This window comes from Garra rufa, chromosome 16, assembly GCF_049309525.1.
Source record: "Garra rufa chromosome 16, GarRuf1.0, whole genome shotgun sequence".
Lineage (NCBI taxonomy): Eukaryota > Metazoa > Chordata > Actinopteri > Cypriniformes > Cyprinidae > Garra > Garra rufa.
Window position 1 is genome coordinate 41,615,892 of NC_133376.1, and position 12,705 is coordinate 41,628,596.

The 12,705-nt window shown below is 37.5% G+C and overlaps 1 protein-coding gene across 1 annotated transcript; it reads left to right on the plus strand.

The window, feature by feature from the left end:
- Nucleotides 1–1,885: 1,885 nt before the first annotated feature.
- LOC141288506 (E3 ubiquitin/ISG15 ligase TRIM25-like) lies at nucleotides 1,886–7,168 on the plus strand. The gene is made up of 6 exons (XM_073820662.1): nucleotides 1,886–2,511; nucleotides 2,817–2,912; nucleotides 3,012–3,245; nucleotides 5,329–5,488; nucleotides 5,607–5,654; nucleotides 6,143–7,168. The coding sequence occupies exons 1-6, from the start codon at nucleotides 1,939–1,941 to the stop codon at nucleotides 6,655–6,657; spliced, it is 1,626 nt and encodes a 541-aa protein (XP_073676763.1). The 5' UTR covers nucleotides 1,886–1,938; the 3' UTR covers nucleotides 6,658–7,168.
- Nucleotides 7,169–12,705: the final 5,537 nt, after the last annotated feature.

Consider the following 12,705-nt stretch of genomic DNA (forward strand, 5'->3'; position numbering starts at 1 on the left):
GAAGTTAGGGGTGATATAACCATCACGCAGCCCTTGGTCCAGCCCAATTGTGATGGTCCCAAAACCTGATGGCACCCTCCGCTTCTGTAACGACTTTCGGCGCCTCAACGAAGTCTCGGAAATCAACGGATACCCCATGCCTCGAGTGGATGAGTTATTGGACTGCCTGGGGAGGGCCCGGTACATCTCCACCTTAGATCTCACCAAAGGATACTGGCAGGTGCCACTCGCCCCCTCTGCAAAACCTAAGACGGCTTTCTCCACCCCCAGTGGACACTGGCAGTACCGGACCCTCCCCTTCGGCCTTCATGGAGCTCCCGCCACTTTTCAGAGACTAATGGACATCATCTTGCGGCCCCACCAAACCTACGCGGCCGCCTATCTGGACGATGTCGTCATCCACTCGGAGGCATGGGAGGACCACCTAGACCGTCTGCGGAGGGTGCTGTCTGATCTCCGGAGGGCTGGACTCACCGCCAACCCTCGCAAGTGTCATCTAGCGCTACATGAAGCCAGGTACCTGGGTTACCGAGTGGGAAGAGGGCTAATCCGCCCCCAAGAAAAGAAAGTGGAGGCCGTCAGATCGGCCCCGCTACCGAGGACAAAAACCCAGGTACGTGCATTCTTGGGGTTGGCGGGATATTATCGCTGCTTCATCCCTAACTTCTCCTCCTTAGCCGCCCCCCTGACAGATCTGACCAGGAAGGGACAGCCGGAGAAAATACTCTGGACACCAGCAGCAGAAAACGCCTTCGAGAAGATTAAAGCTGCCCTCACCTCCGAACCGGTCCTGCGAGCGCCCGACTTCACCTGTCCCTTCCTGCTGCAGACGGATGCCTCGGATACCGGCTTGGGAGCCGAGAGAAACTACGCCGCAGTGGAGAAAGAGGCTCTGGCCATCAAGTGGGCAGTCCTGGAGCTGCGGTATTACCTCCTCGGCCGGAAGTTCACCCTGGTCACCGACCATGCCCCTCTTCAGTGGATGGCCCGGGCCAAGAACACCAACACCAGGGTGACCAGATGGTTCCTTGCACTCCAGGACTTCCACTTTGAAGTTCGACATCGGGCCAGAGCCATGAACTCGAACGCCGATGGACTCTCTCGGATCTGGGCAGCTTTTGCAGGTCTGTCAGGGGTCACTCCCCACCCACCCCCTATCTCCCCCCTACTATCTCGTTTCCTCCACGAGCGTCCCGGCCACTCACCAGCGTCGCCCTGGAAACACACGAGCCACAGCTGCACATCATCATCGCACACTGATCGGCTCCAGCTGCTGCTCATCAAGCGGCGTGCTTATAAGCACAGAAAAGACAACAGTTGAGTGAGAACCCTCTCGCTGAGAACGTCTGACTAATGCTTCTCTTTATTCTTCCTCTCAGAAAGCAGCTGAAGCCGATCTCTCCCCACGAGCACCCCACGGACTTTCACCTGCACAAAGAACAGAAGCACGCTACTCACCAGGACACCCACCTGTATTGTTTGTTTTCACCATTCTTTGTTAAATAAATCCACCCTCCGGGGCGTTTGTTTGAGACTTCCTTGTTGTGTGATTCTTCACCCCGCGACACTATTCAGAACTATGCTAGATGCCATATAATATTCAGTTTTCTTTAATGACACTTGTCAATGATTCAAATTCGAAATTGAAACTGAAACTGAGAATCTAAAAATGCAGAAAGTTTAGTGTGAGGGGTAGTTTTAGGGCAAGGGGATAGAAAATACAGTTTTTACAGTAGAAAATACATTACTTAAAACATAAATCCATAAAACACGGAAATCAGTGTGTGTGATCTGCTTTACAGACCCACAGACACGTCTGTTTTGCACACGTCACTCAAACACAGAACCAGGAAACAGGGATCACATGATTTCAGAGAAAGAGAAACTGAAGTGTAGTTGAGCTGTTGTGTGTTTGTGTCTCTGTATTCATGCAGTAAAATGGCAGAAGCCAGAGTTTCTCAGGATGAGTTCTTGTGTCCAGTGTGTCTGGATCTCCTGAAGGATCCAGTGGCCATTCCCTGTGGACACAGTTACTGTAAGAGCTGTATTACAGACTGCTGGAATCAGGAGGATCAGATGAGAGTCTACAGCTGCCCTCAGTGCAGACAGACCTTCAGTCCAAGACCTGCTTTAGCTAGAAACACCATGCTGGCTGAAGTGGTGGAGAAACTGAAGAAGACCAAACTTCCTGCTGACTGTTACGCTGGAGCTGGAGATGTGGAGTGTGACGTCTGTACTGGAAGAAAATACAAAGCTGTCAAGTCCTGTCTGGTGTGTCAGGAATCATACTGTCAAACTCATTTTGACCATCATGAGGAGTTTCATTCACGTAAACCACACAAAGTGACTGATGCCACTGGACGACTGCAGGAGATGATCTGCCAGAAACATGAGAAGATCCTTGAGATTTTCTGTTGCACTGATCAGAAATGTATATGTGTGCTGTGTACGATTATTGAACATAAAAATCACGACATTGTATCAGCTGAAGAACAGAGGACAGAGAAACAGGTATTTAAAACTAGAGATCAAGTTAATATTCAGTTCAGTGGTTCAATAGTCTTATTATTTTCTGTGTAGAGCTGCAAATTAATTACACAAAATATATTATAAAATATACTATATACTCTATGAGTTTCACTTTTATAATACTTATGCTTGCAGCATTAAACAGGCCTTAATCTTTATCACAATTCATACATAATCATTGTAGCTGATCATCACTTCTGGAGTTTGAGCCATTAATTATCAGTTATCATGATGATTTAGTGGCAGTAGTTTTCTGTGACATTCACTATCATCCGTTTGTCCTGCAGAAGCAGCTGAAGGAGACACAGAAGACGTTCCAGCAGAGAATCCAGCAGAGAGAGAAAGATGTTCAGCAGCTGAGAGAGGCTGTGGAGTCTCATAAGGTGAGTCTGGAGAAGAAGAGAAGTTTGTCTCAGTCTCAGTTCAGACTCTCTTGTCTCTTTCAGTCCCACTGAAGCCTGAATCACTGTGTGTCCTAACAGCGCTCTGCACAGACAGCAGTGGAGGACAGTGAGAGGATCTTTACTGAGCTCATCCGCTCCATTGAGAGAAGCCGCTCTGAGCTGATACGGCGGATTAGAGATCAGGAAAAGCGAGCAGTGAGTCGAGCTGAAGGACGACTGGAGCGACTGGAGCAGGAGATCAATGATCTGAGGAGGAGAGATGCTGAGCTGGAGCAGCTTTCACACACACAGGATCACATCCAGTTCCTGCAGGTAACGGAGATCTAGAAGAACAGGATCATAGTGGACTTGAGCCAGATCCTGCTGTGACACGAGACTCACAGAGAAACATTTCATGAGTGTCTTATTATATCGTCATCAGTCAGACTCTCATCTGATCATCTTCTTCTGAAAGAGACGCAGTTTACAAATGGGTTTTAAGCTGTGGAAATCTCTTAGGAATCATTTCTTCGAGCTCTTTCTTGTAAAAGACATATTTAGCTGTCAGACACCACTAGCGCCACAAACAGTTAAAAGCTTCACAAACATTTAAACTTTTTACCCCATTTTTCAACTTAATACTGGTTTTGAGAAACATCCATCCAAAATAGTGATCAAACCTGAAAATTTACATGAAGTCAGGCTGTATACAACCCCTGCCAAAAATTATGGAATCACCACAGTTAGAAGTTGTTCACCCACATTTTTTGACTTTATAACAAATAAATAAATCAGATATTACACTTTTTTTTTTTTTTTGCTTGAAATACTTTGTGAAACATACCTCAAACAAATTAAATTAAAACATTTTAATTAATGGAAAATTGTTTTCATATTAATTAGGGGAACAAACAATGGAATCATCTAATGTTGAGAAACAATACAGAATTAGCTTGTAATTTGCATTTCTGAAATAAATACTGGCACATATGTAAAATGCTAATTAGCAGTTAAAAGAGAGTGCTTACAGACCTTAACGAGCTGTTGACCTTGGCTAATTGAAAGGAAACATGGCCCCAACAAGAAAGCTGTCAGTTCAAACAATGGAAAGGATCATAAAACTCCTTCAAGATGGAAATCCAACACGGAGTGTGGCAAATGATGTTGGATGTTCCCAGTCAGCTGTTTCCAGTATAAACAAAATGGAAAGGTTATAAAAGGAAAATGTTCAGGCAGACCAAGGAAGACTTCAAAGCATCAGGATAGAAAACTTAAAGCAGTGTGCCTTGGAAGAGATGAAAACAAGATTAGAGTGGGCTAAAAAGAAGCTATCATGGAGTGTGGATGATTGGATGAAAAGGATTTTCAGTGATGAACTACAAATATGCATTCGACAAGGAGATGAAGCTAGAACTTTTTTCTGGTGCTGTTCTAATGGAATGTATAAAGATGACTGCCTTAAGAAAACAACCAAATTTCCCAACTCATTAATGATATGGGGTTGCATGTCAGATAAAGGACCAGGGGAAATGGTAGTCCTTACCTTTACAGTCAATGCACAAGTGTACATTGAAATTTTGGACACTTTTTTCATTCCATCAACAGAAAAAAGTTTGGTGATGATGTAATTTTTCAGGATGATAATGCAAAGTGTTTAAGTTTTTCTTCAGGAAAGGCATATCAACTCAAAAAAAAAAAAAAAAGAAAAAAAAAAGGCCAACAGCAAATGGTCCGGATCTCAGACCGATTGAAAATGTATGCTGAGTATTGAAAAACTGGTCCATGACAAGGCTCCATCTTGCAAAGCTGATCTGTCAACCGTTATTTGACAAAGTTGCTAGATCAGCATCAGCTTGATGAAGAATATTGTTTTTCATTAGTGAAGTCCATGACCCAAAGAATTCAGGCCGTCATAAAAGCAAGAGGAGGAACAACAAAGTACTTATTGTGTTTTTTGTAGATCATTCCATAATTTATTTCCTCAACATTGAATGATTCCATAATTTTTCCTCTACTTGATATGGAAAACAAATTTTCATTAATTAAAAGAGTTTAAGAGAGATCTTTTTTAGGTATTTTTCACATACCTAGAATGTTAAATTATTAAACAAAAATTGTTGTCTACTCGAACCAACAGTGAGAATCCATTGATGTGCTTGAGCTGTTAGATGGACATTTGTGTTCTTAGCAGATCTTTTATCATCCCAACTATTTCCTAGAAAGTTCACATAGAGTGTAAGTGTCAAATACTAGAATCTGTAGCTCTAATGTGATATAATGAATATGAGAAGAATGAATCTGATGCTGTGAAAGTGCTGGATTGAGGTGAGTTACTAAAGATCAGTCAAATCTGATGTTGGTGCAGGTTATTGGGGGAAGTGTGGAGCTGATGAGTTTTGATTTCTGTTTTCTGTAGAGTTTCCAGTCTCTCTCAGCACCTCCTGAATCTACAGACGGAAATGACGATCCCTTCATTTCTTTATTCTCTTTTGATGGTCTGAAAGAATCTGTCCTTCAGCTGAGACACAAACTGGTGGACTTCTGCAAAGAGGAGCTGAAGAAGATCTCAGACAGAGGTAAAGTCCTGGAGATTCATCATCATCTCATATCATGGAGAACATCATATTAGAAATGTCTTAGGAATGAATGCAGGATCATGAGAATCACACTGTTCATGTCTGTTGATTTCCACAGTCACATCCACCAACATTGTTCTCTGGACCAGGAATGACTTCCTAAAATGTAAGTCAGTAAGAAAGTGTGTGTTCATGTTCTTTCTGTAGAAGGTGAAAAAGGAGTTTTATAATTAATGTAAATAATGATTTGCAAAGGATATCTGGTCATCTGTACTGAGACACTGATGATACACTGAACATGAAGAGTTCAGCTACATGAAAAGATCAAACAGATTCAGCTCCGCTGCCGAGCCATTGGTTTGTTTTTATTTGCTGCACACAATTATTGAGAAATGCTTCAGTCTCTGAGAAAAATTAGTTTTTCCCCAATGTTTCTTAAGACAGATGCAGTACGAGTGAAGTATCGATAGGGAGCTCACTGAGTATGTTTATGTTCATCCTGTAGAAGGTGAAAGAAGAGTTTTCTAATTGATGATTTGCTCAGGATATCTGGTCATCTGACACTGATGATTCACTAAAAATGAAGAGTTCAGCTACATGAAAAGATCAAACAGATTCATAATTCCTGATTCTGATGTGTTTTATCTCCATCAGATTCCCATCAGCTCACTCTGGATCTGAACACAGTGAATAAACACCTCCGTCTGTCTGAGAACAACAGAGTGATTACTTACACAAAGCAGTCGTATCCTGATCATCCAGACAGTTTTAAAGTGTCTCAGTTGTTGTGTAGAGAGAGTGTGTGTGGACGCTGTTACTGGGAGATTGAGTGGAGTGGAGATAAAGGTGTGTTTATATCAGTGTCATATAAGAGCATCGGCAGGAAGGGAGATGGTGATGAGTGTTTCTTTGGATCTAATGGTCAGTCCTGGAGTTTGCTCTGCACTCGCTCCAAATACTCATTCAGATACAATAACATATGGATTCATCTCCCTGTAGAGTCCATCAGCAGTAGAATAGGAGTGTTTGTGGATCACAGTGCAGGAACTCTGTCCTTCTACAGCGTCTCTGACACAATGAGCCTCATCCACACAGTCCACACCACATTCACTCAGCCGCTCTATCCTGGGTTTTGGGTTGATTCTGGATCATCAGTGAAACTGTGTTGATGAATCAGAATAGATTGACGATAGATGCTTTGAGCTGAATGATGAATCAGTAACAGTGAGATGTTATAGTCTCTTGTTTTCTCTTCATGACATCAATACTGCAGCTGAACTTCTGTCAGTGAAATAACATCAGAATAAATGTGTAATAAATCCTCATACAGACAGTAAGATCAGTGTGAATCCTGCTGAGTGACCATGTGTTTCTGGGCTTTTCTTAACCTACATTTGTGCTGATCAAATTAATCGATCATTTAGTTTTTACAGTTTTTCTCAAATGCATAGCAAATTTTTCAAGATTTTTTTAAAAGTGGGCACAAATCAATCACAAATCCAATCAAAGATGTTTTTTGTCAAATGTTTTCTTTTTCTTTTCTTTTTTTAAATATACAAATGTTTGTTTTTCCTCTCTTCAGGTTTACATTAAATAATTTTGTAAAGAATGCACATCACAAAATCTAAATAGTTGTAATTTTATGGGTTTACCTAAACAAATAAAAAAAACATGCCATTTTCTCAATGTTTCTGTTGTTTATATTATATATAAAGTTTTTAAATATCAGAACTAAAATAAACTAGATATTGACAACAGGGTTTCCTCATCAAATCTAATTTAATGCTTTTTAATGGCATTAAAAATAATAATAATACAAATGCCATACAGGTGCCATATCACATAACCGGTCAAAGATTTTTAATGTTTGAAACAAGTCTCTTCTGCTCACCAAGGCTGTTGTAATATTAAGAAATATTATGTCGATTTAAAATATCTGTTTTCTTTGTGAATACATTTTAAACTCTAATTTATTTCTGTGATGCAAAGCTAAATTTTCAGCATCATTATTCATCTTCATGATCATTCAGAAATCATTCTAATATGCTGGTTTGCTGCTCTGTTTTGATTATTGGTTCTTATTAATTAATAATGGTTTTATTAATTAATTTTTTTATCATTTAAACATTTTTTCTGCTTCATATTTTTATGGAAATCATGATACATTGTATTTTCCAGGATTTTTTGTTGAATAGAAAGTTCAAAATAACAGCATTAATTTCAAATAAAATCTTTTATAACATTATAAATGTCTTTACCGTCACTTTTGATCAATTTTATTTGTCCTTGGTGAATAAATGCATTTAAAAAAAAAATAAAAACAACTGGTGAGACTGATACGATCAATACATTATTCATTACCTATCATCATTTACAACAAATGTAATAAAATCATCCACAGTCATACTCGCTGAAATTGATCAACTGCACTACACAATTTCTTTCTGACTTTCCATGTACCAATCCGCCGCTGTCTAAACATCCGGCATTATTAATTATTACAAAGTTATTAATTATAAAGGTTCTATATTTAAATTACCTGGTAATATATTTTTCTTCTGAACCATCTAACAATTTTTAATGCATGTAGAAATGTAAAAATTTCAATGAATTTCAAAATTTATTTTAATGCTTTTTAATGCGCCGTGGAAACCCTCGACAAAGTAGGAGATATGTGCATAAATAACATAAGGAGATCTGTATCCACAATATAGAGGAAGTGTGCAATTACAGCTCTCTCGCTCTTGGCAAACATTAACCGCCTCTGAACCGTAAAACAGTGTGTGAGTCAAATGTTCACTTCCTGTTCGCTCTCATACACGCACTTCAGTTCCCGATGGCTCGTGTAAAGTCTCGGCAGAGGCCCGATTGGGGATTCACTAGCTTTTCCAGGTCCTGAACTTTTCTGAGGAACCTTTCCAAAGTCATCAGAAACTCCCAAAAACCAGCCCAGGAAACGCAAATGAAGTTCTGATGTAGTTTCTACACTCTATCCGACACAAACACACTGGAGTTTAATATTACAAATGCATCATGGGACATTTGTTGCAGCCACATCCTGTATTAGCAGAGGAAATGGTCTGGTAATGGTTTACAAATGTTGCTCTCTCTCTGTCGCTCAGGTGTAATTATTCTCAGAGCGACTGTGTGTTTCAGAGTCACAGTGAATACAGAGCTGTAATGGATGTTTATCATCGCTTTCCTGTTCCTGTTCAGTACAAAACACAAACATGTGCAAACACACAATCTCACACACACAAAATAGGCATTGGTTGCTCTGATTGGTTTATTGGTTTAACAGGATAAAGAAACAAACATTAACTAGTAGTTTGTCAAGAAATAACAGCCTTTCTTTTTTAGACTCAAATTAGACAACTTTTAAGACTACTCCAAGTAATTTATGCAACCAGCCAAGTCTCTAAATTGCATTAAGGACACATTAACCCTATAAATCCTACTGTATAATATTTGATATGAACATTTTCTCTAAATCATCATCGTGATCAAAGGTTCCTTTCTTAAAGGAGTAGTTCACTTTCAGAACAAAAATTTACAGATAATGTACTCACCCCCTTGTCATCCAAGATCTTCATGTCTTTCTTCCTTCAGTCGTAAGGAAATTATGTTTTTTGAGAAAAACATTTTAGGATTTCTCTCCATATAATGGACTTCTATGGTGCCCCCAAGTTTGAACTTCCAAAATGTAGCTTCAAATGTCTTTAAACGCTCACAGCTGAGGAAAAAAGATTGGTTATTTTCAAAAAAAAAATAAATAAATTACAATTTACATAAATTTTAACCTCAAATGCTCGTCTTGTCTAGCTCTGTGTGTACTTTGTGTATAGATTAAAAAGTATATAAACTGTAAATGTTTTTTAGAAGATAACCGTTTTTTTTTTACAGTTTTTTTTTCAGAAATAAAATATTGTATAAAATCAAGCAAATTATATATGAACAAATGCCTCTGTAAAAACCTTCAGAATATAGATGGATAAAAATGTGAAGTGTGGTGTGTGTAAGTGCTACTGAAGTGGAGATTTAAGGCTCAGTGTAGGAGAAAAAACTCATTTTGAGAAAACAGCCTTTAAAAATCTGTATTGTAATTGAAATCTATTGACACAAATAGATAAAGTGCTATAAAAGAAACACTTAACAGTGTCTTTTGGATGTTTTTTTTCCCTACTAATCTGAAAAAGCACTTTATGAAAAACCTAAAAGCCCAAAATCTCAAACTTGACAGGTGCATGAAAAAACTTTTTGCCTGCAGTGTCTCCCCTTAAACCTTTTTCACACTCAATCTACTTCTGTCATCAGATACTTTAGAGTTCATCATCAAGTCAAAAGTCTATTAATCTAACTGTACAAATGTCCTCCTTCAGCTGGTACTTCATGTGTCTTTTTGCTGTCAAATCTTGACTGATTTTGATCAAGTAAAGGTCAGAATAACTCTAGTAATATTTCCAGATGAACACTTACTCGAGGCATCTTGGCTTTACTTGATTCTCCATCAATCATTTTTTTTGTCTCAAATCTGATCATCAGGATCTTTTGAGGAACTTTTGTTTCCAGAAGCTTTACTTTCACTGTTCCTCAGTGGAGGAATGATCTTCCCAATCCTCCAAAACATCTCACATCTTTTGAGGAACGTTTATTTGTTCATCTCTCAATCATCATTCGAATGCATTGCATTATATATTCGGATAATTTCAATCTCATCTTACTAAGACATATTATCGGAGATATAGAACTACTACTGATATTTACATCATTTTATGTCAGTATCTGCTCTACTGTTATAAAGATTGATTGATTTACATTACAAGCAGCAGAATGTAATCACGTAAATAACAGCATCTGCAGAAATAGCATTTTTGCTCAGTTTGAGTCTGAATAAAATTAAGCTTTTTTAACCTCCATATTCTCACTAGATCAGACTATATGAGCTATAACAAGATATATGCAAACTTTTCTTTTATATTTTGTCATTTGAATAAACTTATGTTTCAAAAGTTAGTATTACTATTAGTTAGTATTACTTATTTACAATAGGGATGCACCGAAATGAAAATTCTTGGCTAAAGCCGAAGCCAAACAAAATTCAACACTGGGCCGAAGACAGAAGGCCGATTACTGAACACGTTTTTTTCTGTATTTTTCCCCTCATGTATTTTGAGGGGAAATCGCATAAATTAAATAGCCAATATTTGCTTTTTACAGTTTTGTCTTACTTTAAAAAAAAAAAAAAAAACACTTACAAAACAACCATTTAAAAATAGGTATTTAACACTGAACATTTTTAACATTCTAGTAGACATTATAGCCTACCAACAAAACACAATTAATTAATTAATTAATTTGTAAAATAATATTCTGTGGCCATTTTTAAGAGCCCCTTCTTGAATCAGGCATGTGTTTTTAATGGACAAATAAATGCAGCCTTGCTGAGCAAAGGAGAATGTTAGAATAAATGTATTAATAGAGCTGTTGGAATGACTGTTATCATAATTTTTTGTGTGACTTTTTATTTTATTTGACAGTAAAATGACAATACTAACATTTATGAATGTAGACTTTTATTTTGTGGTAAACTCGCAAGAAGAGCTCAGTAGTTTTTGCTGGCAGCAGCAGATTTGTGAATGATTGTCATCTTTGGGCTTTGAACCCTGGCTAAGGAGCTGCTGTCAGAATAAATACAATTGGTGTCTGGTGTATTAGACAACAGAACGTTCTGGAGTTGATTTACTAATGGATGATTTCAGTCATCATACAGTAACCTTTCTCTTCTCATGAAGACATGCGATGCGACACTAAATAGTCTCTCGCTGTCGGAGCTTGGAATGATGTTTGCCTCTTTCTCAGACAGTTTTATATGTTTCCACACTGACCACGTTTGCTGCATTAGTGCACGCCTTTATTTGATCATGTTACATCATTGTTCGCTAGAATTTATTTGGCCTTTTCGCTTATTCGGCCGAACACCAACATTTTAATTTGCTATTTTTGGCCAAATAATTTTGGTTGCCGAACGTTCGGGGCATCCCTAATTTACACTGTATTTGCTTGTGTAAAACAGAACAATACTAGAGTGTTCTGGGTGTTTTTTACTGTCATCCTCAGGTTTCAGGTCTGTAGAAATGTTCAGCAGTGTGTGCCAGATGTTCTTCACACTGAGCCGTTGACTTTAATTGCTATTGTGTGTTAAAGTTGCATCAAAGAACGAAGCATTAAAGCAACACAAAGGTTCTTCTGCACGTGTCTTTTGATGTCACTAACAAGCTCTTACGACTTACTGATTAATATTCCTCTTCATTAGTCTTATGGCTTTTTTTTGACAACATAAAAGACTATTTAATGCCTGGTGACAATCTAAAACCTTCTGTGAAACAGCTTCTGAATTCAGAACTGAGTATATCCGCTTACCTTATAAACTTTATAATATAAGTTTTTAAGTGATCAAACATAACTTAATAGAAAAAAAAAGTTTATGCAACTTTAATTTGAATAACTAAAGTTTTTAAACGATTGAACTTCATTTAAGTCAATCTTTTTATCCAAATTTTAAGCAATTCAATTTGAAAAGCTTTTGAATTATTAAGCTTAAAAATTCAAGAGGCAATCATCTGCTTAGATAGCCAACTTTATTTACAAATTCAAAAAGTTTTTAAATTATTAAACTTATTTCAATAGTCAATAATGTTTATTCAACTTAAATTACTAAGTGCAATAATTAAAAAACTAAATTAATTAGAATTATTATTAAATATTTTAACCAGGCATCTGTTCATCCAACTTTATTTTAAATGATTAACCATGTTTAAAAAATTTTAACTGCATAATTTAAGAGCAGATAATAAGTTTATCCAACTTTATATATATATATATATATATATATATATATATATATATATATATAAATCTATGTGTTAAAATTGCTAAACTTAATAATCACAGACAAAGCTTAAGCCTATAGTCAATATATCAGTGCCTTTGTTTTGTCTCAAGATGCACACAGACATGTTTTACAGGCATGTTTATAATAATTAGTCTAAGCCCTATCTGTGAAACTAGGCGGCCTAAGAGTCAATAATCTTTCTATCCAACTTAAAAACATTTACAGTTTTCAATTATCAAACTTAAATACCTAACTTAATTTAAGTCAATAATCTGTTTCTGCAACTTTATTTAACCCTTTAACTGTCACACTATATGTCGTTGGG